This window comes from Pterocles gutturalis, unplaced genomic scaffold (assembly GCF_000699245.1).
Source record: "Pterocles gutturalis isolate BGI_N339 unplaced genomic scaffold, ASM69924v1 scaffold20060, whole genome shotgun sequence".
Taxonomy (NCBI): Eukaryota; Metazoa; Chordata; class Aves; order Pterocliformes; family Pteroclidae; genus Pterocles; species Pterocles gutturalis.
This window is the reverse complement of record NW_010138808.1, coordinates 7,508-35,226: the sequence shown is the minus strand read 5'-3', so window position 1 is coordinate 35,226 and position 27,719 is coordinate 7,508. Positions and strand designations below refer to the sequence as shown.

Genomic DNA, 27,719 nt, shown 5'->3' with positions numbered 1-27,719 from the left:
ACATATACTGTTACCTACACTGAGAAAAGAGTAAATCACTGGGGAAAAGAATGAGTGTTCATTAGATAGAACATTGCTAGACTCACATATATATATATATATTTATATATATGTATATATATATGTACAGCACCAGAGACTGTTAGATCCGTTCCCCCTGGAGTCATTGCAGTTTGTGATAAATGAAACATTTCAGAATTGCAGTATAAAATATGGCCATAAAAAAATCTTCTTTCTTCTAGTCCTTCGCTGAGCATGCGCTGCAGGTGAGGATCGCACAGAGGAACCCTGCCGGCCCCGCCGCCTGCCTGCTCCTCGCCGCCCTGGCTCTCACTTGCTCCCTGTGTGCACTGTGGTCACTGTGGTGGGTCTGGGTCTCCGGTCCCCTCCTACCGCAGAAACGCCTGAAGAAGCAGATGAAACAAAACTACAGAGAGTGGATGGAGACATACCTAAAAGGAAAGCCAGAAACAGAGTTAGAAATGTTATTTTTGGAGGTGGGAATGTGGACAAAGCTGAGTTTCTTCCTGCTCCTGCTCTTCCCGCAGCGGTGGGTTGGTTCGGTACCTCCACAGGGCATCTTCTGCCCTCCTGGTCCACGGCTGATCACCTACTGCCACCACCAGCAGTTGCATACGCATGTTGCAATGAATAAATGTCCAGCTTTGGTAGGTGTTCAACCAGACTGATTAAACATTTTGGGGATGAAGACAAAGGGTTGTGGGATTTAAAAATCTCTCCAGCATTGTACTTGCTCAGAATAATTTTCCTTGTGGACACGTTAAAGATGACTAAACTTCACATCATGGCCATGTAGTTAAACAAACAGACTGTGCACCTGGACTAAAAAAAATTCCCCAGACATCCTGCAAAGCTGCTGATAAAAAAGTACAGTGGGTCAAATTTGTTGCTGAGTTCCAGTAAACCTAGAAGGAATGTAAATTTGTGTGACTTGGACATCATTTGTTCCAGGTTTTGCTGGTATGTCTCCAGGACTTCCAGCTAAGAGATGTAGGTTGACATAGTTTGAGTATCTGGACTCACAACTTACCCAGGCAGTTCCTTTTGAACTAATCAGAGACTTCTGTCAGATATTTTTTTAATGAAAAAAAAAAGTGTTTTAGCTAAATTAAAATGTTTATAAAAAGCATCCGCTCCAGTGAACCCTCCATCACAGCTTTAAAAACCACAACCCTCCAAAACATAACACCTGAAAGCCCAAAGCCCAAAGCAGGTTGGGTTTTGAATGACAGATTTGGGATTTTGCTACTCCAGCACATCAGCAGTTTCTGTGGAAAGGACTAACGAAGAGAAATAAAATATATCCTTGCCAGAGCTTTCCATGGATGAACTACCCTTCTCCCAGAGGTCACTGAGACCCCACAGGGGACATCCTTAGATTTTGCCAGCATGTACAGCTCCCCATGAAGTTTGGCAGTCTTGTAGGCACTGATGTGCTAAGGCAGCTCCGCTGCGAGAAAAGCCACTGAACAGGGACCCAGCATGGTCACCTTGCTCTGACGAGATGGAGGCTCAGAGTGGTTAGAAATTCAGTTGATTTTGCCAGCGTGGTGAACAAAGGATGGATGAAAACCTATATTCATATATTCTTGGACTGGAGTTTGATATGGCCCCTTGACCACTCAGGAACTTTTTGATGCTCATTACAACTTTTCCCTACTTTTCTGTGCTTCAGGGTGACATTTCAACCTCAAGGATGACTATGCTTTACCTATACTCAGCCACATCTCATTTCCCAGCAGTGTTGACATTTGACACCTTGATTTCATGCTGCAATTTATCTATTACCACAAAAATACAGAAATCTAGGTCCTGCAACCAATCTAGGCAGCCCAATCATCTCTAAACAGAATAAGTCAGGCAAGGAAGACTGAGGATCAGGCCAATATACTTGATAAATCCTGACTGATTCCCTTAGACTTTCCTGACAGGTAGCATAATCCAGCCTAATGTATCATCTCTGCTCTGCCCTAATACAGAGAACAGAATTAGGATGCAGCCTGACATAATCTACTCTCAAGGGGAAGGCTGTATTTAATTTTCTTCAATGATGTGAAATTGCCACATTTGAAACTATTTGGAGAGCTCATTAAGTGTCTATTAATAGCATTAAGCAATATTATATTTTGTAATGGTGGCACAGCTGTTTCATGTAACTTGCTGCATGACATCTTTCTCGTGCAACAAATCTGTCCCCAGAGAATGCGCTGAGAAAGAAAGAGGCAGGACAGAGGCCCCAGAGGTTTCCTTTTTCCCAACAGGAGGTATCTGTTCGGGTGCATTTGATACGTCAGCTCCCTCTTAATGTCGCTCCTTGTATTTGCTGCTGGCTCTCCTCACTGGTTCTCTGGAGGCCAGCATCTCCTAACTCTTTAATTCATTTCTTAGAGGAAAGGAAGCTCTCCTGTATTGTCTGGCCAGCTGGACTGAACCTGGGATGCTTGGAAATATTTTGATACTTTTCTGCCTCATATTCCTGACATGAAAAAAAAATCACCTATCTTAACATATCTGGTTTTATCCTTCATATCCTGGATGACTTCAACATCACTGCAAAATACGGTCGGATTCTGCAGGGGGACCTGCTGGATTCTGTAGTGGTTAAATGGGCTTTGTTCTCTTCCCACCCTTCTTCTTCACAGATGTTTTTCTGTTGCTATTCAGACTACTCAATGCTATTAGTTAACACCATTTGAGATTAATCAAAGGGGATGGATGGAGATTAACCAATCATCAGTTTAACAGCAAAGCATGCCATCAGACAGTCTAGACCTAACTGGGGTCCATCTCAGCTGTATTGTGGCAGGAACCAAAATAAAGGCATGTTTCTCCCCAGTAAGGGGTTTTCTACACCGCTGCATTGCCAGTCCATGGTTGGAAGCACTTCGCTGCCCATCAGCACTGCAGTGGGAAAAACATCTCATGCAGTGCCCAGAAGGCAGATCCCATCCCAGCCATGGGGGAAACCATGCCCATGATGGTGAGAGAAACCACAGCTTCCACCCACAGCCATGGGGACTGCAGCTGGTGGCACGTCCTCATCAAGGAGCAGAGGTTGGCAGGCAGGGGTGGCAGAGGCAGATAACAGCACCATCCAAAATCCATCCTGAGTAGCAGGTGGTTTTGGTTCCACAAGAGTGTGGGGTATAGTCTAGAAATGACCACTTCAGTCCCCAATGAAGTAGGCACTGACTTGCAATACCACAAGCTGTTAGTATTCCATTGTGGTGCTGCACCTTAAAATAACCTCCTTGAATTGTAAAGTCCACATTCCTCCATTTCATGATATAAAAATCTCCACAGACGGAGAGAAGGGAATAAAGGAAAAGCTCAGAAGCCAGAGATTAAAAAGGTTTAATGACAAAGGAAGCATTTCCATCTTCCAAATGATCCCTTCGCTGCCATGTGTCCTTCCCTGGCATTCGGAAAAAATATATATCCCAAGCATCTGGCTCCATCGGGCAGCTTGCAAATCTCAATTACAGCATATAACAAACAAGGCAGCGGGCCAAGTCCCACTGTGGTGTACAGAGCCTGAGTCCTGCTCAGACAAATGAGCCTCTTCGTACAGGAGCTTAATTTGGCCCAGGGAGAGGGAAGCTGGTTCAGACTGGCAGGATCAGTCTCCTCCAAGGAAAATGGAAATGGAAAGTAAGCCAATTTTTACAGAAAAATGTCTTATCATAATACTGGAAATTCAAACATAAACAGCTTGAGTAAACTTCAACCAAATGAAAAACTTTTTTGCTCTGGGGGTCTGGGTCTTTTTCCCAAGCGAAAGTCCTTTTTCTCCACAAGGAACAGTATTTTTCTCTCAAAAATGTACTGAGCTAAAAACTAATTTTTTTAAAGTGCATAAAGTTTTCCAGTTGAATATTTTTGGTCAGCTAAAAATGAGAGCTTCGATCCCTTTTCAGTCCTTACTTCAAACACCAGCTCGCACTAAGCTGAACCTACTGGCAGCAAGGACTGCAGCCTGGGATTCAAGAAGAAAATGGGGATCCCATGAATCTGCTCGGCTGCCACAGCAGGAGCTTTGCTGGGATGTCAGCTACTCACAATCTTTCCGTGCGGCTGCATCGGGAAGCGGCGTGGCGAGGCTGAGGGTGCTCGACACGCTGGCGCTCGCGCTGTCCAGGCTGCTGCCGAGGTGTAATCGTCGCATGTGTTGCACAACTGCTGTGGCGTTAAATGCTTGCTGGAGGAAAAAAAACAAGAAAGAAAGAAAGAAAGAACAATAAAAACCGGAGGTGGAAGGGTTAATTCTGCTCCTCTCTTGGTTGTTCAGTATTGTCAGAAGTGGATGAGTCCATCACCCTCCAAACTTTTCCCAATTTCTAAGCTAGAAACAGCAGTATCAAGCCATATGCATTTTGTCTGCGGTCCTGCTCCCCATCATTTCTTCCAACACTCAGCTGGAATGTGGCAGCCCACAAGGAAAGTCACGTTTGACACATCCTTCCTGCACCGACACACAGGGTGGCCACATGGCTCCATGTACCCCCATGGTGCTGATCCTAACTCCGCACATAACTGCTGGTGTTCTGGGTATGAGCAGCCCCAGCCCCATCTCTCACACCCATTACACTTCATTGGTGGCATCCTCCATAAAAGGCCCCATAAGGCCACATAACCTAAGACTGGACCAACGATTTTGATCAAAATTTTGGGCCACAAAAGCACTAACACGCTGAGAGGATGGTCGTATGGCCGCTGCGTTAGCAGAGTTATGTGTCTAAGCGTCATCCCCAGGGATGGGTTACTTACTCTCCATTTGCTTTTTGCAAAGTTCTTTCGGATCTGAGCACTGACTGACTCGTGGATGTTTTTGTTGAGTGCTGTGTCACCAGCGATCCTGAAACAGACAGACAAGATGAGTTTTAAGAGATCATTTCCTCTCCTTGAATACTCCTTCTTCTCCTGGCTGGTCCAAGGTGTGACTGGTCCTGCAGTGATGATGATTTCATTCACACGAGAGCTCAAACTTCCCACTGCTGTCTCTGCTGGCAGCAGGGGTGGAAAATCTGGAGCAATAAAAGCAAGGGTAGATAAGGCTTGTAGGTCTGTCAGCTGCAAAGAGGTACGACCTTATTTTGTTGGTGCAGGGCTGCTTTCTATCACCATTACAGCCCTACATGAAAACATTCTACCTTTTTTTTTTTTTCTTTACATCTAAAGATTTAACATCAACAGGCTGAGACTACTTTTAGCCTCAGCCATGCAGCAGCTTCCACAGCCACTCCAACCTGTCTGATTTCTGTTTGCACTGGAGATTGTCCTGCCACCCCAGCAGCGTACATAGCCATTCATCATGATTAATGCAGATTTACAGCAAAGCACATCCACGGACACTCACTAAAGCAGCACGAGCTGCACAAATAGCTTAAGCCGAACAACTCTCGACCTAAAAACTTAACTGATCTCTCACAGCTTCTTGAACAGATAAAGACACATTCAAATCTCCACAAAACATAATTATTTCAAGGGAATTTTATTGATTCATTTAACTCCTCAAGACATGAGATCTGTTGGAAGAGTAGGCACCACAGTGAACTGATGTCCACTGTTGGTCCATGTGTTGGGTAATTAGTGTTATCTAACACAGGGAATCCAGGAAGCAAAGATTGGTTCCTATGTTGTATGTGATGTTTTCAGAAATCAATTTTTTTAGCCACAGTGTAAAAACCCAAGCAATAAAAATTCATAAGAAATTGAAGAATCTATCAAACCCAGAGCCTCCCAGTCTGAAGATCTCCCATAAAATAATCAGAGGGTTTGGGGGACTCAGTGGTCATCTCATCCTTCCCCCCACCCCAACTCTGTCAAAATAATTTTGACAGATATTTGGCTAATCAGTCCTTAAAGACCTCCAAAAGATGGAGACTCCTCAGGCAACCTATTCTAGTGCCCCACTGTTTCCCAGAAGACATGGAAAATCGTTTATTCCCTTTGTCTTTGAAGCAACCTTTCACATATTTGAAGACTGTTATCATGTCTTCTCTCCGTCTTCTCTTCTCTAGACTAAACAAAATGATTCTTTCACTGTTTCTTCATAACTCATATTTTCTAATCCTCTGATCTAGTGAGCTTCTCTGGACTTTCTCCAACGAGTCCACATCTTTCTTAGAGGGCGGCACCCAAACTGTTCACTGTTTTCCAACTAAGGCAGCAGAATGGCAGCATTGCTTAGTGTTTCTTAAAAGATGAAACTCTGCTTACATACCCCAGCCTGCTGTTTCCATTTATGTGTCCCATGAATTGGAGACATTCCTTTCATTTTGACCAGGTCATTCCAAACTGTAACCCTGTTCTTCAAAGGACATACAGCTTTTTCCACCTTCATGTCAACAGCACATCTAAGAAGTGCTCTCTGGGACCAGTCTCCTCCAAATTGCTCCCCTCTTTCCTGCTGGCAACACTCATCCAAGATGTGAGAGAGATAAGAGGAACTACTTACTCTTGGGAGTAAGGTGAGGGACTAATCCCCCAACTCCCAAGAGTGGAGATTGGCCAATTCCATCCTGTTACAACTGAGCTAAATGATGTTGAGTTATTCAAGAGTACTGGAGCCAGCAGGATTGTGGACAGGAAGGAGAAGGGTTCCCAGTCAGGGTAGCCCACCTCTAACTGGGAAGGGCACTTGTCTGACCACCACCATACCAAGCAACCTGGTCTAGTGGAAGGTGACCCTGATGGATCCCACACAGTCTATACTCCCAGACGGACACAGAGCCCACCACACCTGTATCCATTATACAGTGCATTGTCTGTATTTCTCTAGCATGAAATCATAATGGGAGGTAGTTTCTACAGCTTTACCACAGTCACGTCTACATGACCCAAATGACACGACACAGAGTGTCTGTCCCTGACTGCCTCCAGGTCACTTCTATGAAGAGAAGACCCAGCAGCCTGAGAAGACTCCGGTTGTATTGCCTGTGCTGTACAGCTCGTTCGCTTCGGTGCACAAGTGTGTGCAGATTTGTGTATACTCTCCTTGCACCCACTCAACCTTTTGGTGCAGGCAGGCCCTGCAGTCACTCCAAAATGTCACGAGGACTCTGTTCTGTCCAAGGATACCACCTTGGTGAAGGCAGGTGTCCTCAACATGAGCCAACTGGGAGCACTGACCATCATACTACAAATCTGCAGAAGAAAACTAAGCTGAAGACTTAATATGTGGACAGCTGCAAGCCAAAGTATTTGTTCAATAACTGATCAAAAACACCAAGCTGCAAAGAGAAAATTTACTTAAATTTGCAAAGAACATTTTTCCTTCAAAGCTAATAAAGCATTTTGCTTTAGGAACAAGTTTGTTAACAAGCTGCATAAGCACAGATCATATTTCTCACTTGTCAAATTTTATTTTGGAAACACAGGCAGAACAAGTTCTTGGGGTATGACACCCTTGCCAGCTCTGCCAGGAGATCTTTCCTGCCAGCCTCCAGAAGGCCTTGCAAATGCATTTTTTCTATATAAATTTTCATCAGGCATGTAGCTCAAATACAGGCCATGTATTTTTTTGAGTTTAGGGACAATTTTCTGAAATGATAGTGGTTTCAGTAAGAAACTGCTGGTTCCAATAGTTCACAAGCTGTTTTCTACCACCACTAACTCTATGTTTGCTATGCAATTGTGGTAATTCCAGAAAAATAGTCTCGGTATTTGTGTGTTTCCCAAATAGGCAGAACAGCACTTGTTTAGTTCACAGGAGGATGGACAGACACTCTGTGAAGCCTTCGGACACCACAGCAATAGGGACCATTCTACAGCTAAGGTGTCTTCCAGCAGCATTAGCACCTTGCAGATGCTAGTTTTTAATCAGAGCAAAAGAACAGCAGTGCTGGGGCTAGTTTAGCTCAGCGGGATCCGTTCAAACACGTGCTGGAATGCTGAACGGTGTGGCCCTGGCTGCCAAAGCCGGGTGTGGGATTGCTCTCCAAGCCACCTCTAAAGAACCGTCCTGTTAACAGTGCAATGCTGTAACATGAGGACTCTGCTTTTATACTGTAATTTGCCCTGGAGGATCTTCAAAATTTTATGAAATACTCATGGCTTTATAGTGTTTATAGTATAGTTTTACTTCTAGGAAAACAAAAGAAATGTTAACATCCATTTGCTGTTGGTGTTTTGCTGGAGATGTGGTAGTTTAAGGACACAGGCAAGAGAGCTGGAGGCGAGCAGGGAGAAGTCGTATCTTTTATATGATCAACTGAGTTTGAAAAATGAGGTAAGCTTCCAGGCACACAAACCCACCCCAAGGTGGGTATCATGAGCATCATCACATCTATACTGAATGTATTTAATAATGAATTTTAGTTCCCATGCTGAGAAGATAATGCATGAAATTTAATAGACATACTGGGCTTAGAGCATATTATAACCACTCTTCCACCTTTCCCTAACTCTTCAAGTCCACAGGCTATAAACTATCTTGTTTTTCCTTTTAGGATAAAAATCCCTTAGCATCTTTCTTTCTCCCTCTCTCTCCTGCACAACATACCCTTCTTCTACAGGAATCAGCCCCATTTTCTCTGAGAAACAGCCATCTTCTGTACCAGAGATGATCAAACTGATGCAAATCTAGTCAAAACCTGAGCAATAGTTCTTGGCTTTGCACTGAAGCTTGTTTTTACCAACTATACCAGTTGGCCCAGTAAAATGTATTAGTCCTACCTACCGCACATGTATACAAAAATAAAATTAAAGAAATCACAACAATTCATGATCTGTTACCGTGTTGAGCATCACCCAGAACTGAGCAAGCATTGATTATCCTAACTAGAACCTGGCTTTTCTTTCGGGATCCCCGTTTTGGCAGCACCTGAAAGCAGCTACATCCTAACAACAGTTTGGGGAACTTCATGTGAAGCTGGTTTTACATCCAGTTGTAACTATATGTGTCTCAACATACAGAATTGGATACCAAGGGCAAAAATCTGATGACTCCATCGCAAGTACTTCCACTGAAGCTAAGAAGGGTATTTCTCATGAATAACCATAACAAATCTGGCCCTGCACATGGGAGGTATCTAACCTAATGATCAAATGTTATTTCATTGTATCTAATTTATTTTAGCTCACTCTCTAGGTTCAAAACTATCACATCAATTTATCTGGCCATGCCACCTCTAAGCTTTGAGAGGAACCTCCAACGAAGACAAAACCAGAATTTCCTTTGGAAGGTTCTCTCTTAGCATAGTACAAGCCCATGTCTCTCGCCTCCTCCCTGCCCACGAAGGCAGGCAGAGTCTTTCATCTAGGATTGTTTTCTGAACCTTCATACTGAAGGCAGCCAACTCAAACGCTGTGCTGGCCAAACAGTGCTTGGAAATACTCTTGAGTATGATGACAGGAAACATGGAGTTAGCTGTAGTGGATAATGCTGAAGGATCATAACTCTTCTATACATACACACATATACACACATGCATGCGTATAAATATACACACGCACATACTGGATCAGTGATGCTCCAAACTAAATAAAGTGCAGGGACGAACTAGATAAGAGTTTGATTTAATGTTGTAAACATCAGCAGTTGCCTTCAGGGAGCCCTTTTCACACTTCAAACAACATTGTCTGAGAACTGAGCTCTTTGTAAACCATGTCCTTTCCCTGGGTGGAAATTATTATCTGGCTCGCGCTCTCTGGCACATAATAAACACTCAGGGTCATGGTCACAATTTGCAGAGGCTCCATCCTTGCCAAAGCTTTGTGATTCTTCAGTGTAGGCGGGGATGGACATCAGCACGTCCCAAGCATCCGCTCTCCCTCTCTCTGAGCAGTGGGGAAAGGTGAGGGCCATGCTCATATCCATGGACACAGGTGTCTAATTTAGGTGCCACAGCCTCCTTCTCCCCTATATAGTCTATACAGGGAGGAAATACATACATTTAATTTGGATGCCCCAAGTTGCTTTCAATGCCAAAACTGGCTTCAGCACACAGCTCTAAATCCCATTTAAGGTCACTTGGGAAGTGTGTGACAGAGGAAATAAATTCATGGCTTGCCTTCCAATTTCTCTACTAGCTTCCTAGCTGTTGGACCTTCTCTTTGCCATCTCAGGATTGTTTTCTTTCCCTCTGACCCAAGCCTGGAGGCTGAATTTGGGGCTGCAGGACCCAACTTGACCTGATGGGGAACGCAGTGTGATCCTGTAGCTGGAAAAAAACAGGTCCTCGGGTTTCTGCTGCTTGCCCTTAATCTATACAGCCTGAGTGACTGCCCTGAACAGGATGTGGGTTCTGACATGGCAATATATTTAATAAACTTAATTGCTGTCATTAATATGAGCTAGGGAAACATTAAAATGGATCAAGCTGCAGCAAAATCACCCTGCTCTTTTGTTACCTTCATTTTCCATGTCCTTTTCAAAAAGTCACAGTGGAACAACTAAGCAGAACATTGCACCTTTGCAACACACCGTAAACAGTGCAAACCGCAGTGAAAGACAGGCTACAAAGTAAATAACTTTTCCAATGGAAAGCATAAGTCACCTGTATATTAAACTGCAGAAATCTGTATAAATGGACAGATTGTACGGGCTGGGGTGCAATCATTATACCAACAAGTCTGACATATTGTACTGTTTCAGCGACCATACTTCACTGCAATTATTAGCCTCCGGTTCTGCCAACTCCGAGTTTAACATACCGTCCCCCTGCCAAGGCCATTTGATTATAAATAGCAAAACATCACGTAAATATAGGCATGTGGGGAGCAGATACAGCACAGAAAAGTGGGCCATTGGGAAGAAGTATTTACTTTTTTTAGGGTCTGATCCTGTACAAACATTTAGTCATGTGGATAGCTGGCTATTCTTGAGCAGTTTCCCGAAATTCAAAGAGATTATTAATCTTAAAGGCACAAATGTAGTATCTTGCAAGATCCAGTTCTTGCAAGCCTTCTCTGGAAATTTTTAATAAAAACATAGTAATTAAAATACGAGGTATATTTTGGAAACAGTTTGTTCTTCTCAAATGTTATGTATTGAAACAGCAAAATCTCATGGCCAGGTAGGCACCTCATGCACAGTTAACTATTTTTACCACAATCATTATAAAGTATGTGTGAAGTATTCGTGATTTGATAGATTTCTTCCTCATTTGTGGCTGATTTAAATGATCTGATACTGCAGGAAAAGCAGGAGGAAAAAAAAAGGAAAGCTGGAAAATGTCACTACAGGAGTGATGGGGAGGCACTCTTTATCAGTGAGTATAGTGACAGGATGAGGGGTAACGGTTTTAAGCTGAAAGAGGGCTGATTTAGACCAGATATGAGGAAGAAATTTTTTCCTGTGAGAGTGGTGAGACACTGGCACAGGTTGCCCAGAGAAGCTGTGGATGCCCCATCCCTGGAGGGGTTCAAGGCCAGGCTGGATGAGGCTTTGAGCAACCTGGGCTAGTGGGAGGTGTCCCTGCCCATGGCAGGGGGGTTGGAACTGGATGATTTTTAACGTCTCTTCCGACCCAAACCATTCTATGAGTCTATGAGTCTATGGAGCCACTTCATCATACATACTAATCATCTACCATTTGCACAGCACCATTGACTTGGGTAGATGTTCTGTGTTCAGCTTTGGAGACAAGGAGCCAAACCCCAACTCTCACCCAAGTCAGTGGCAAAACTCCCATTAACCTCAGTGGAATCAGGATTTCACTTCATGCGGACTATAGGGTTCAAAGATGCTTCTCCAGTTACGTTGCCCTACAGAACCAATCCCGGAGATGAAAGTACCTTTTATGGGGTGCCATTAAGACATTAATGCCTGCCTGAAGTGTAAGCACTCTGCAAGGGTGTATCATTTAGGGGACCACTTGAAGTCTGCTCTGACCATCTCTTCCCACTCAGCTGGTAGTCTTACTTTTGATCACACGCAGAGAAGACAACACTATGCAGATACCGTGGAACGGGGTGTTGATAATGGGGATGGATGTTGAAAAATATACACTCGTGGAAAGGTGGTACGGGATTATAAAAGTCGCAGTAGCCTCTCTGTTGGCTAAACACTTGCACCCTTATCTCTGACTGTTGCAACACTGAATGCAAACACGTGAGAGAGGAACTCAAGCCTGGACTTGTTGGAGACTTAAATACGTCCAGGCTGAGGGAAGGACACAGCTGACTATTTAGAGGGAGCACAGAGCTCTCCTCCACCGAAAAGGCCTTCCCCTCCTTCAAAAGGGAGGGGAGGATGCCATTGCAACAGATATAATGGCTAGAATGAGAAAAGAATCAGGAAAAACCTCATTATTTCCTGGCGTGAGCAATCTGGGTGGAAAAAGCTTCTTGAGCAATGTCTTGGTAAAAGGCAACCCTAGCACTAACTCAGAAATAACAAATAATATACAGGTGAGTAGCCTTGATTATCCCAAAAGCCATTTTAGTGGCATTTATCACTACAGGATCCAAAAAAAATCACTGAACCACTCTCCAGAGTGGTCCCTAACTGCCACATTTATGTTACAGGAGGCTTTTCATAGCAAGGAGGAATGAGACACCGGCTTTTGCTCAAGAGCCAGGGGAGGAGAGAGGCAGATCTGAAGCCATGTCTTTGGAGACCTCCATGCTTTGCTTTCCCTGTGCAACTGTCCTGTAATCCACTGGCATATACTGTCTCTGTGTCAAAAGGAGGGTTGGAAACATGGTGAATATTTTAAGCCTCCCTGCTGCAGTGCCATTTGCATGTCTGACATCCGAAAGGTTGACCCTGAGCCATGCTTTACATTTCTGGGAGGCAGCCCTGCAAATGAACCACTGCCTTGCAAAGTCAGCCTGGCACAAGAAGACCCCCTGCCACAGAAATGGGGGAAAACCCTTTTTGGGGGAAAACCCTTTTTGGGGGATTGTTTTTAAATGGAAGATTGGATTCTGTAGAAAATATCAAAAACTATGGAGCAGTCTCTGAGTTTCCATTGGCCCCTGGCCATGACATGCAAAAGAAAAGAAGAGAAAAAAAAAAAGGAATAAAAACACTTTTTATCAGTTTGTTCCTTTAGGAGGGCCCAGAACTGTGTGTGTTACAAGTGCCACGTTTCTTTCTTGCACTCCAGTAACCAACACAGATGTAGCAGGGCCAAGAGCTGGATGCTTGCGTTTTGTGTATCTTGGATGTAAGGCGTTGGAAAATCTGCCTCTGAGTTATACAAATGGTCACCTCGTTCGCTGCTGGGAGTTGCATTCCCATTGTTTATTCTGTATTTCTAATATTGACTTTTGTAACTTGTTTAATATCCTGAGGCTCAGGTCAGTATCATTTAGAAATGATTGGTGTTTTTTTTTTTTCATCCCACAAAAGCTGCATTTCATTTCCCAAATTTCTTTTTTGTCACACAGACAACACAGTTATTGATGGGACACTGGAAAAAGGGCAGGGCCAGGTCTTGACTTCTCCTCATCTCTCATTTGTGACATGGATGCAGCTAATAACCTGTAAAATGAATCTCATTGCCATTGTCATGGAGGATGAAAAGCAAGAACCTTGCTTTTCTCAATGATTTACATTGCCTCCAGCATCCAAAGCCCTTCCTAAAACTTTTTAATTGCAAAGGCTGAGCCTCAATCTTATCTTCAGCCTAATTTGTAATCACAGCAACAGACTACAGTCAGACACCAGTACATCATTCCCACTATGAAGAAATTAGTGCTTTTTCCTTGTATTTCTACCACTTTTGTACTCATAACTTACTACATGCCTTCATGAGTGCCAAATCGTTAATTAATGATGGAGGTAATTCATCATCCTGTGTATTGGTAAAACACAATCAGCAAGGAAGCCAGAATGGTAAAAACTCCTGAAAGGATTTATCATAGAACCATACAATGACTAGAGTTGGAAAGGACCTTAAAGATCATCAAGTTTACTTTGCATCTAGTCCCAGGACTGAAAGCAGCAATGAGATGAGACAAACCAGTGAGTGTCAGAGAGAGGAGCATAAACCCCTTGAAGACAAACTGAAGTATTTGTTCTAGAGCTACAGCCACTAAGGTTTACTCTGCTTGGAAATTTAACACAATTTTAAGCCAGGTATCAAGTTCTGTCCCTTCAGAGATGGAAAGGTCAAGGAGCATGTCCTAAACCCATGTCTGCTGAGGAAGCAGCATATATAATCGCTTCACATACAATGATCTCTGCCCTAAAAGACTTAACATCCAAACCTCATTTTTGTGTGCAGCCGGTAGTGTGGGGTGATGCTAAGTCACTCAGGGTTGGTCAAAAGTACGTGACCCATTCTTGTTTCAGTTACATAATCCTTGGGTAGTGTTGGTGAAGTCAGCCATGTGCAAAGGTATCATCTAATTCAAAGCACTTAACAGAGCTCTATATTATGAATACAGTCAGACCAAGTACTTTTCTGCAGTCATTGCAGAGAGACAGCATTGCTATAGCCAACCTAGACTCAGCTAATCCTTCTCTAGGGTTTTCTATCTCTCCCACTCAACAAGAGAGGGTAAACAGCATGTGAAACCAGGTCCTTACTGCAAGCAGGAGTGAAGCATCATCTGTTAAGCACAAATGAGGACTTCCTTCTTCATGGGATGCTCTTAACTGCTCTGATACTACCTTGGCAAGGACCTCATGAGCAGGTTGATACCCAGCTTTCTGCACACCTGCAGAATTTGACCTTTTGCCCCAAAATATGATTTCTGGGTTCAATCATTTTGGCATATCGCACTGCTGCACTACAATCATCATACATAATTCAACGTTTCACTGAATCCTTACACAGATACACAACAGGTTGCTGCATGAGATTAAAGTCCATCTTGGTTTTACAGGAAAATCTGGGGGACAAAGGCAGGGGTTGTAAAAATAGAGCACAGAGTTTTCTAGTAGAGGTTAGTATACTATGTGACAGAAAAACCACTTTCACCCATGAATGTAAAACAATGCTCTCTATCCGGACAGTTTCACTCAGCAGAGACTGTTGCTTACCAAGGGTGCCGTGCTGCTTGCTCACAGGTGTATCTTTTATTAGGGTCCTTCTCCATCAAATTCCGAATGAAGTCTTTAGCTGCAAAAAGAAAGAGAGAATAATTTAAATAGGGTCGATGTCCAGTTCTGCTTGCAGAATGATCAGCCCACAGCATTGACCAGACCACCAAGTGCCATCTGCCCACAGCACCAGAAAATGGCCCTGGGGCATTTGTCATTTATCAGTGTAGATATAACCAAAGTGACTTAGGACCAAATCCAAGCTATTTAATATGGCAGGTAAAAGCTGAAGATATCTACTCCTGTGGGTATATTTAGGAGTGAGGTAGATAATTCAGAGTCAGCAGAGTTCACATCTGCCAGCTCCTGGCTCCCTGGTCACCCATGTGCCTCTGACCATCTTACTGGTCTGAGTATGGCCACATCTGTTGGAGATGGTGGTAAACTGAGTGGGAAAGGCAAGGAGGAGGTCAGGTGCCACAGTAAGAGGAGCTTCTCATTGCTCACTCCAAGCATTTGTACACATGGGCAGCTGTGAGGACATGTCGTGTATTTAAAAGCAAGTTACTGAGGAAAATGGATTCCCTTGAGCATGAGGTAGTGTGTTTTTAATTGACACTATAATGGAGGTAAAAGAGATTGTAGCATGGCATGCATCCAGTAGTTTCAGGAGAGAGCAGCTGAAGGAGCTACAGAAAAGCCAAATATGGCAGGAAAATCTTTGTGCTGATTTAGGTGATGGACTTTCCCCTCAAAATGCAAAGGGGTCTGCCAGCAGACCTTCATATTTTCTCAGAAAACCCCTATGGGCTTAAAAAAACTTCTCATCACATAGATTTTAAAGCAATCCATCACAACGATATCTGGAACGCAGATGTAAGCAGCATGAAATGTTGTTTTATGCAGAGATAACAGGATATATAATCATCTTCTTTTTATATCTCCCCTGCCTTGATCAGTAGTACTAATGGATCAGAAAATTGCATTTCTATGGATATTTTTGTCTGACAAACAGTTCCTAGAATTCATTTCTTCTCCTGTGTGAAACGGCAGATGTTCTGCAGGTTGGACAGAGCAAGGACACGGAGCTCGCGTGCCCTCTTGGAGACCACCAGCACGTCAGTGGCACAGGCAGGGTGCCATGCTGAATGTGTCCCTGCTGTCACCTGTAGACACAGATCCTGGCAGAGCACGAGCCGTGCTGGAGCCAGAAGCCTTCAGGCACGTTTGCCTGTAACAAGGTAGAATATCTGCCTCTCTGCCAGACTGACTGGAGCTATGGATTAAATGGTTTCTGCACCGGATGGGGAACTGGGTGAGCATATGGGCAGCTATGTGGATTTAACCATGCGGATGGGACTCCCAGTTTCTGAATCTGCTTACCCACCTCATTTGGAAGACATTAATTTCTTGGGTTTGTCTTTACTGTATACACTGCAGACTCACTTAGACCTGCAGTACAGTTTTAGTAACAGAGCTGAACTAATTTGCCTTCTTATTATTAGTGACACATAAAACATTTGCATTTTATTTGGATATGATGAAGAAGTTAAACTGCTTTGCCTTCCTGGGACAGTCTTCTGCTGTCTTCATCTTCTGTCCCAGCTATGTTTTAATGCTTTGTGTGTGACTGGATAAACTGGTAGTTAATTTGCTCTCCTGCAGAAATAACCTCCTGTAACAATTTGAGCTAAAATAGATGCACATTCCCAAAGGTTTTCAGTTAAAAGGAGCTCCTCACATGATGGAGGGTGCATCCTCACACCCAGTGAAGGATTATGTGCAACAGGCAGGCATGCACGCGTGGTTGTTGCAATTAAATGAGCAGTAGCTTCTTACCGGACTCGGAGATGTCATCCCAATACGGAGAGTCAAACTCATACTCTGCTTTAAGGATCTGCTCAAAGAGTTTGGAGTCATTTTCGTCGTAGAAAGGGGGATACCCACAGAGCCTAGCGGAGAACAAGAAAAGAGACATGTGACCTTTGGACCCGTCTCGGCCAAGAAGGTGAGAAAGAGGGAAGGAGAAGAAGGAGAAACTCTCATTTAAGACTTGCCCCAATAAGTTTTCGAGCACGCCAACACTACTGTGAGAGAAGTTTGTTCAGGGACGTGTAAACCCGCTTCTGGAGATTGGCATCATCCTGGACAAAGAATTCTGCATGAAAACATGGTGCTGTTGATCCTACACTGACTCATGCAGATATCCTGGCCTCCCTCTACATGCTTTTGGGTGTTTAGCCAGGGGAATAGTTTTATTAGACAGTCACAAGCCCTTCTATCCTGTTCTACACATGTGGTAAGAGGCGTTTTCATGGGCTACACCCTACATCTTCAGAGCACCAGTCCCTCTCATCCCTCAGCACAGCCATCACCCATCCAAAAGTCTTCTCCATACTTGCTTCACTGCTCTGGTTGTCCTCAACTGTTCTCACCTAACACCTTACACAAGCCACTTGCACCAGCTTTACTCTCTCCTGGATGGTGGAGAGACACTGTAGTGGCTCTGCAGACATGTGGGCACAGCAGAGCCCCATGAATCGAGGACACAAGAGGTGACAACACCTACCCAGCCACCTGTATGGCATCAGGATGCACTTTGAGCACAACTGACGGTGTCTATATTGTTCAAGAGATTGCAAATGTATAGGAAGGTTTGTTGCACATCTAGAGAGCCACCAGCTACCTGCATGGGCCTCTTCTCCAGCACACCAAGGAGGAGGACCTGCTGCAAAGCAGGACAAGAAGCCCCACAGAGCTATCAGGTGGAGGGCAGGATGCACCTGCAGGTTGTGCTGGGCTCTGTGTTGCCAGGCACAACAAGGAGGACGTCTGGGAGTCACTCCACCTCCGCAGCAGAGCCTGCAAAGGATGCACATGGACCTGCTGATGCTGTGGAGACACATGGAGAGCTTCTCCCTTTCTCCCTTGCGCAAGTGATTTTGCTGCCCACATCAAATTGCCTGCCTTGCCTAAGGCCAACAACAGTCTTGTCCTGGTTTTCAGTATTTATAATCAGACTTAGAAAATCTAGCCCCAGGACAAGCAGGAGATTGAGCATTATTGCCTAGGTTGAGCTATAACATTCAGGGTCCTGCAGACAGCAGGACAGTAATTCTGCTGAGGCAGGGCTCCTCTAGCCCTGCAGATGCTGGGCATGGGAAAAACCACATCTAGCACCGCATTAAGCAAATGCAGCAACAAAACTCATGTGTCAGAGATCCCTCGTGTCCAGCCAATGCTCCATGCAGTAGTCTGTCCCTCTCTGTGCAAACATGCCAGTAAAGATACTCCTTCAAGTTTTAATATCAGCGTTGCAAAGTGCCAGATCTGCCCCTGAGGCTGGTCCAAGGTTTTAGCAAACCCATCCTGCTCACAGTTGTGCATCTTTTATCTTATGTAGAGATAACATATTTTTTTCTTTTCTATCTAGTCTGTCATGTAAATTATTCTTTCACATACTTTGTTGATATTGAAATTATCTTCTTCCTACAGTTTTCTTAAGCCCTGAGTCAATCAACCTCAATAAAGCATTTAATTGGAGAGGGATGGCCATTACACACAGAGTGAAGATCCAGCTGAAACACTACACTGTAACAACAGAGAAAGTGGAGGGAACTGTAAGAAATGAAATACTCAAGTTATTTATAACCCAAAGCCAGCCTGCTGCCCTGGAGGTTATTTGAACCAGCTCAACACTTTAGGGTGAAAGGAGCAATGTTTTGTTAGCCCTGAAGAGCCAGTGTGCTTGATAAATAATTTAAATGCTGAGTGCGATGTTGATCTGCATCAGACCCACATCGACATGGGAGAACTCTACTGAAATTTGCAGCATTATAATGAATCCACTGTGGTTCGACTGAATCAGAAATTTCTCTCTTTATCTTGTGAAGCAGATGAGCCACTTCCCGTTTGTGTCCCACTGGATGACTGCCGTTATCAAAAGCAAGTAAGACAACCTCATGTCAGACAAGCATTTATGTTCAGAGCAGGACTGCATACCTACCTACTTAATGGGCACACGCTTGTGTAGGGGGCTCGATGCAGCAACTCCTACATGAAACCAAACGGTGGAAGTGGCCTATGAGAAGCGCCATTAAAAATGGTACATTTAAGCAAATGCCAAAAAGCCAATATGCACCTCGATAATGAAGGAAAAATATCTGGCAACCCAATGCAGAAACTGGATCCACAACAAGGATCCAGCTCTACAGGTATCTACGAAGAACATTTCTAGAACTTGCTTTAGTGTAATAAATAGCAGCGCTTACGTCCCACAGTCTGGTGGGGCGATGCACACAAACTGATTTGCACCTTCCTCCTCTTTTGTCACAACCCTCAAGATTTCGGCTGCTTTACTGCAGGGTTTGGAAAGGCTGGAGTTGACAGCACCAGAACTGCAACTGGAGTAGAGATGCCCAGGCTGGAGGAAAATGGATCATCCAAAGGCACTTGGAGCCATCGCTCTGTCCCTCTTCCCTGGGGGACTCGGGGGGTCTGTATAAGGAGCCTGACAGCCCTTCATTAATTTCTTGCTTTCCTCAGCATTTTCCTTAAACAAAACCAAACTGCTCCCTCTGATAAGGCATTTTAAGGGGAGCAGACAGCGCTGTGCATGCCGAGGCGCTGGCGGGCTGCTCCTAAGAGAGAAATAACTCTCGTAAAATGTGCACTGTACTAATTACCTTGGCAAAGGTACAAGAGCACAAGTTCGGGCTGATGTGATTTATACCCACTCATGGCAGCGAAAGGTAAGAGGAAACGGCTGAGCAGCACAGATCTGGAGGGCTATAGCCCTGCAAGGTGGGGAGCAGAGAGACACAAACCCCAGCAAGGGTCCCAGCCTCTCCAGAGCCTTTCAATCCCTTTCCTACACACATCCAGCTCTTCCCCTGCTCTTCTGCATAGCATGAGTACCTGCACATCTGGGGTATCTGGTCCTGGCTTGGGCAGGGATGGGGATGAACCTCCTGCAAAGGGGGACCCAAGGATGTTCCTCCAGCGGGTAAACCACTGAGGACCTCTAACAGATAGCATGTGAGAAGGGAGCAAGATCCTTAGGTCAAAGGAGGTGGCATGTGGGAGGGGGACACCAGGGCATCCTGGCATAGAGAGGGGGTGGGAGCCAAAATATAAGCTGTCTTACTGGCCTTTCCCTTAAAATCAGAGTTTAGGAAGACACAGAAGTTTTAATGTTAATGTTTTAACGTTACTGGTTTTTCAGTAAGGGATGGGAAAGCCCCAGTAAACTAGCCCAACATGCAGCTTACAGCTGGAGGAAGTCTTGCTGGACTTCCAGCAACTGGGCCACTGTCCAAGGTCCATAATAAGTTTTTATTTAATTCTTACAGAATCAAAATCCCACCAACTTCATTTCCATCTGCTGGGACATTGCTGTGTGAAAAAAATGACCTCACTAGCAGAGGTTCTGCTTTTCTTTAGATACGCAGAAATACAAAAATAACTCCTCTGTCTTCAATGTGAAAAAATCCTGCACTGTCCTGCCCCCATGTCCACGGGGCAGCTTCAGGCAGCTATTAATTGTCATCATTTTCTTGCAGTTTCACCAAATAAAAGCTTTTCAGAATTATTTAGCAACCTTATTACATTAGCAACAGATTTTCCCTTAATCTCCTGTTCCCAGTCTTGCCTAAAAAAGAATGGGATGCAGATAAGAAAAACACAGGTGGATGTGCAAAAGAAATATATTGCCAGAACTAATTTCTAGAAGTCATAAGGAGAGCACAAGAGGAACACCAGGAACATCCTGTCCTTACCAGAGAAAGCAAACCCATACAAGCTCCCATTCCATAGTGAGGGTGATATTAAAGGCTAAATAACCCATTTGCATGGTCAGTGTACAACCTGCAACACAAGAGGCACTGGTGTCAGTTTTACAAATAATTTTATAGTGAGATTAGAGCAAAGAATTCAGTAACTGCTCAAAAACCTGAGATGTATGGTGTAGGAAGTAATCCAAGTGCTATTTATAGGAATAAACACATATGTTTCTTATTTTGGGAACAGACCTTCATACTGGCTAACACTGGTGTCCTCATGAAACTGTGGACAAGGACATATTAGCACGGGGAATAAAAAACAAATTAAGAAGCAAGCAATGAGGAGCAATCATTTGGGGTTGTTTGCCCAGTGTTTAACTGTGTTATCCAACATGTCCAACATGTACATTTTGCCTCCACTAATTATCCTTCTAGTACCGAACAAGAAAATTATTCCCCCCTTTCCTGTTTAGGCTTGTGTGCGCTGGTCAGCAGGCGAGATGCCTGACCAGCTTTTCCCAATGCGTGACTCCAAGACGATGGTGGAAACTTCTTCTGGAATAATATACTTTGTACTGTCCCTGGTTAACCTGTACAAACATCATTGATGATTTCATGCACATCTACTTGAAAAATCAAAAGCAACTCAGCAGCAAAGAAGTACAGGGAAGAGTATGATCCAAGATTTATCTCCAGATAATAGTTGCTTATAAATAATGGTAACAAACCAGTAATTCTCTTGTCCTACCAATGAACAGAATCAGAAGAAAACTCAGGGCAAAATGTGTTCAGCCCAGTGCTGAAGAGACAGGAGGTGTTGAATATGAATAACCAAGGGCTGAGTCAGAGCATTCTGTGGCTCTGGGTGCTTTTCCATCTTTGGAACACGATTTTCTGTTTCTTGCACAAATTCACTTAATCTTCTTCATATCAGGTATGCATGCAACCAGTATTTTAGCTCTCCAAGCTTTTGCAACCTCTCATGTGACCCAGACAGGTCCAAAATCCAGCTGCTGGGAATCCAGTAAAGTCTCTTGCTCTTCTTATGCTTCATGTTTTTAAGCTGGACACATATCGAAACTACCTTGTGATAAGTAGAAAGCCAATCTCAACAGCAAGGCTGTTTCAAATTGAGAAATGTTGCAACTGGAATAACAGGAAATTTCAGGCTGCTAAAATTAGTTCGTGTGAGTAATGACTTCTCATGCAAAACAGGTTTTGATAAAAACTCTGCTGGTGCAGCCTCTGCAATCTGGCTGTCATTAAGGAGAAACATTAGAGACTGGCACGGAAACAAAGGTGTTCTTTCCTAAGACATCCTTCACCTTGCATATCACAGAAACAAACATTTGTCTGGAGCGTCGGTGCCCCAGAAACAGTTTGTTCTTCCAGCATCACAAACTGAAGGCTCTCATGTGAGACCGAGTTTGTGTCTGGAGGCACTCAAACCACTCGCAGTAATAATAGCTCAAAGCATCTTTAATTTATGCCTGGCTTCTGTGTTGGATTCCCCTGAGTTTCCATCTTCTTAAATGACAACAGTCTGTTCGGAGTGGCTGTGAGGATCTGTGGGAGAGGTGGAGAGGTGAAGCAGGATGATTTGCTTGGATAGCCCTGTGCATAAATACATCTCCAACGGGTTTGGGCACGTGCAAGTTGCTGACTGTGGAGCTGGAAATGGCAGATCTGGATGGGTGCGGTGATATATCTGAATTAATAACTCTTGCTCAGGGCAGGATTAGCGACCAGCATTGCACCAAGGTGGATATGCTGCTGGTGCTCGTGGCATCTCAGCACCGTGTTGCAGGGTGAGCATGCTGGCTCTGCTGCTGCCGGTGGTGTGGCACTGCTGAGACAGCACACTTAGCTGTTAAACCTGTGCCCATCACTGGTGCTATCAGACACCCCTGCAGGGCTACTGCCTGCCAGCTTAGGGAAGGATGCCTCTTCCTCTCTGTTTTTACCATACCCCTGACATCCATCTTGCGAGGCCATGGCTGCAGTTTCTGGCTATTCCTGGAAGCTACGATGAGACCCGGTTCAAGATTAGGACACGTATAATGTGGTCTGTGTTTCTAAGCTCCCATCGCAGTCAACAGAGATGGAGTCAACCAAGACTGGAGATTGGCACAAATGTATGATGAAACCATACTGTGAAGGCAGGGGACTGCGTACAGAGCAGGGTGTGATCCAGTAGCCTCAGCATGGGTATCTGGTGCTATTCAACACGGTCCATGGTCTCCTGCTTGGCATCCACCTGCCACTCCAGAAATGTGTTACACTTGCCAAATCCATGTGGCTGTCCCAGACAACCCAGTGTGGCACTAAATGTGTATGTCTAGGCAACTGAATGGCACATCTTGTTGAAATGACTGCTTGCATTGACCTGGGCTGGATTGAGGTGCCCACATGTAGAGCCCAGTACCACTGGAGGAGCTGTCAAGTTCATAGGAACCTTGACCCCAGCTGGCAGCTAATGCCATGGAGGGCTGGACTGTCCTGCAGCCACTGTCTGAGACCAGGCAGGACACTGTAGGTAATTGAAACAGCACTAAGCACCTAGGTCAGGGTAACCAAAGCGAGCCCTGCTGCGTTGCTGATTGTAACAAGAGCTGAAGGAGGCAGCTCACATGCAGAAATATTCAAGGAGGTGGTTTGATCTCAGCCCCAATCCCACCCAAGCAGTAGCAGTCTGGCAAACACATTACCACACTCCTTCTATGGCAATGCCTTATGGCCATTCATTTTGACTGTACATGGTACAAATCAGCACACAAAGCACAGAAACCCTGAAAAGGTTTCCTTGTCCTGCAAACGTGAATTCACAGAGAGTCATAAACTGATTTTAGCCTTCAGGATTGGGAATTCCCCGTACAGCAAATGGGAATTTAGATTTGAGGAGTGTGTACACTTTTCTTGACAAGCCCAGCACATGCGGATTTGGAAAACAGAGCAGGAAATCACCGAGCTGAACCTGGCAGAAAGAGCAGCCTCGCTCAGGAAGGGGGGCAGGGAGGTTTGTGGATGAGATTGAAACCTTCCACCTATTGAAGATGTGTTCATTAACTGGGTGGTGGAGGACACATTGATTAGCACTGCTTCATCCATATTCCTCAACAAAACATATAAAAGCAACAAGGGAAATAACAAGTCTGCCAGCATAAAAGACCCTTGGTGCATGAGCCATGGTTGAACGGGACTGAAAACTTGGAGGAAAGCAGAGCCAAGCTTACCTCCAGGCAACCAGGACACAACAGTTCACCCCTCCTGTGGGCTGCCATATTTTCACGATGGATATTTGAAAGTGAGGCAGTGTACTGCCGTCTTGAACTTGCATCCTCCTTCAGAGAGCAGGAATCTCTCTGAAGCTGGTATCCAGCAAAGTACTATGAAAGCAACAGAAAAGACTCTACCTGATTGTCCTGCCATGACTGGCAAGGACCAAAACCATCAAAAAACCCCAACCCCTAGGCCTGCCATGCTCAGGTTTGCTTGTGGAAGATGCCAAGTTTGGGTCAGCACCCATGATCCTCATCTAAAAGAGCATGAGGGAATGATGTGTGAAGCAACCTCTGAAGTATTTTGGCATGTCTCCTGTCTTCCTCACGGGTGTACCATGCCCTGCTGGGCTTTGCCACAAAGTCAGAATCGGCACTGTTGATTTTTGCTTTGTTATGCAAAAGTTTTTCACATCCTGCTGCTGATGGTTGCTCCAAGATAAATCCAACCCCCTGCAAAGCTTTGTACTCAAGAAGTTTTCAAATATTCATGTAGATTGGCAAACCCAGTCATAAAGCTGATGTTTTCAGGCAGGGCTTTGTTTTAAATAAATAAATATACATGCAAATAAATATACTATCTTACTATAAAGAAGTTGTTTTGGGCAGCATATAGCTTATACTCAAGACTAAATGAAAATGTAAAGAACGAACATTTGCACAGAGTGGATAATACAGCAATGAGGTTTGATCTGGCAAAAAATAGTTCTACTACACCATCAAAAAGGTATTCATGTTGACAAGCCATGAAATGTTTGCATAAGGAGAAAGAGAACAAAGTAGGAATGCTTTAATGCTGTGCCTCATTGGAGCTGCTTTTTCCTTCAGTCTCGTATAACTGTGACAGTTGTGTAAAAAGGAAAAATAAAAAAAATGGGAAAGCACTGGTAATGCTGGCATGAAGACACTTGTTTCTGCAGCAGACAACGGCTGCACAGCAGCTCTGTGCCCTCTTGCACAAAAGGAACAGGCTTGTTGTGCTCCGCGCGGTCACCCTGGGTGAGCCCATGGTGACAGCCTGACCTCCTCTTGAAGACCCGCATGAATAGCTCTGGCTTCAAAGTCTACTACGCTGTGTGGAAGCAACCAATGCAATTGTTATCTGAATTACATACATGAACTCATGCATGGACCCAAGCCCTGAGCACAGACCACCCCATCAAGACAGGTCCCTAAGCTAGAGGAAGTCTTCCTACACTTTTACAGACAACAAGTCCTGCATTTTCCTTTCAACCCAAATATTAGCAGTGATTTAAGCTGAAAGAGGGTAGATTTAGACTAGACATTAGGAAGAAATTCTTTACTGTGAGGGTGATGAGGCAGTGGCCCAGGTTGCCCAGAGAAGCTGTGGATGCCCCATCCCTGGAGGGGTTCAGGGCCAGGCTGGATGAGGCTTTGAGCAACCTGGGCTAGTGGGAGGTGTCCCTGCCCATGGCAGGGGGGTTGGTCCCTTCCAACCCAAACCATTCTATGGTTCTATGATTTCATATACTCATGCACACAGGGCTGGATTCAGATGACGTTGCCCTGAAATGTCACGGGTGCCCTTCTCTGAACAGCACTAATGATGCTCGGTACCATGCTATCCCTGTGACAACAGTGGCCAGGACACCTCTCTGATCCTTCCAAGTGTTGTCGCTGGTGTAGGAGGTGGCTTATCTACTTCCATGGCATTGAAGGTGCACCCGCATCTAGAGTACTGGCTCTCCCATTTCATGGAGACAGGTCTGTATACAAAACCTTCTCCCCATGAGGACAGTCAAGCAGTGGAACAGGTTGCCCACAGACCTTGTGCAGTCTCTGTCTTTGGAGGAATTCCAAGACCCAACTGGATAAAGCCCTAGACAACATAGTCTGACCTCAAGGACACGACTTCCCAAGATCCACTCCAATCTAAATTATCCTAGTAAGCCTTTGTGAAGAAGGGTGGCAGGTACTGAATGAGGACAGGCACTAAATCTCCACAAACATATGAGTTCTGAGACCTGTACACCTGTTTGGTGAATGCACAGAAGTCCTGGTCTTGTAGCTTTCTGAAGCAACCAATCCCCACTCCTCTGAGCAGCAATTAGCCCCAAATCTCAGCCATGAATGCAGAGGCTTAGTGGCTTGATGGAAGAGTGACAGAACTGACAGGGCAGAAATCAGCTCACCCTCTCCTATGGGACCTGATGGTTGGATGTGTTAAGAAAAATGACACCTCATTTCAGTAAATTCTCGATACTTTGTATTACATTTTGATGATAATAATTCACTGCAGCGCATGAAAAGCTCTTCCCCCCTTATGCCCCTCCGTGCCCTCACCAGGGAATGAAGAGCCATTATGGTGGCACCTTGAGAGAAGTGGCACTTCAAGACACATCTGTGGGCATGATGCTGTGCTTTGTGGACATGGCCGTATTTGTTTCTTGTCAAATCTAACCTGAGCAAGGGAGGGAATAGTTTCGCTAACATCATAACATACTATTGGGAGCAAGGATTTTTGCTTTTGAAGGGTCTTGGTTCATTTCCTACCACTTCTGCCCAAATTTCAGCCTTTTTGTAACTGGGAGGTGTCCAGGGTTCATGTTATCCTGCATCACAAGTGTCAGATTAACTTTTTTGGCCCAGACTAAGTCGGTAACTATAAGGTATGAGAACACGTTGCAGGTCCCAGAGCTGCCTGTGACTGAAAACCCAACAGATACTCACAGGATGTACGCGATGACCCCGATGGACCAGCAGTCCACGGCTTTGCTGTACGGCTTCTGGGCCAGCACTTCAGGAGCTGAAAATTAAAAGCCAAACAAGCATGTTACAAGACCAAACATTTGAACGTGGTCAGGAGGTAGGACCCTGAAGCTTGAAGCTCCCTGAGACCTTGTGTTGCCCTCCAGATAGAGCCCTTGCATTTGCAAATATCCTGATGTTTTCAGAGCTCATATTTTCACCGAGAAGGACAACTCCTAAAGTGGAGCAAATTTCCCATTTTCTGACTCCAAGGACAGAAAACAAAACCAAGCACAGAAAAAAGCGTGAGAGACAGAGGGCCATCACCTGCCTGTCAGAGGAACTTTAGGAGACTTGGAAGAAAATGAGGCCAAGCTTTGCATGGGTGCGGAGACGCACATTCACCCTGACAGCCTTGCAGCTCCACCGTGTCGCACTGCCAAACCCAGGATTTCCAGAGGCAACTCAGGAAGTGCAGTGTGTCAGGGAGGTGATAAAGTACATGTGCAGGTGAGGAAGAAGAGCTGTCCCCACACCTCCCAACAGCTGCCTTCCAAAGGCTCACAGATACCAGCCAGAGGGAGTCACTTGTCCTTCTGCCTCTGGGAGAGCTGACACCTCAGAGTCAGGAATTGGACACATGCACAAAGGAACTGAGCCTTCTGCCTCTACGGCTTTGAGCCACCATAGCCGGAATTTTGCTAGAAGTGAGAGCCTGGGCATTTATTGAAATTCTTTCTGGGTCTGCTTTCCTTTCTTACACCACTGAGAGTTAGAAACGTGCATTTTTTGTTTGGGAGCCTGGAGTGTTATGTTTTACCTGTTGGGACCTTTCAATACAAATGCTTAAACTAAATTTTAAAACACTGTGACTCTAATCTTTTTCATGTAAAGAAGCTTTTGATTTTTTTTTCAAAGCAAAAGGTCCACAGTAATGCAAGAAAACAATGCTCGTGGCATTCCTAAAGCAGACTTGACACATTGGCTTTCAAA

At 44.7% G+C, this 27,719-nt stretch overlaps 1 protein-coding gene across 1 annotated transcript; it reads right to left on the bottom strand.

Annotated features, from left to right (window-relative positions):
* CAMK1D (calcium/calmodulin-dependent protein kinase ID) lies at positions 1 to 26,784 on the bottom strand (the record flags this gene model as incomplete). The annotated part of the gene is made up of 6 exons (XM_010083150.1): positions 1 to 452; positions 4,081 to 4,219; positions 4,789 to 4,876; positions 14,960 to 15,038; positions 16,799 to 16,911; positions 26,709 to 26,784. Coding segments are annotated over 6 exons (617 nt in total), but the record flags the coding sequence as incomplete, so codon positions are not given.
* Between the last annotated feature and the right edge of the window lie 935 nt (positions 26,785 to 27,719).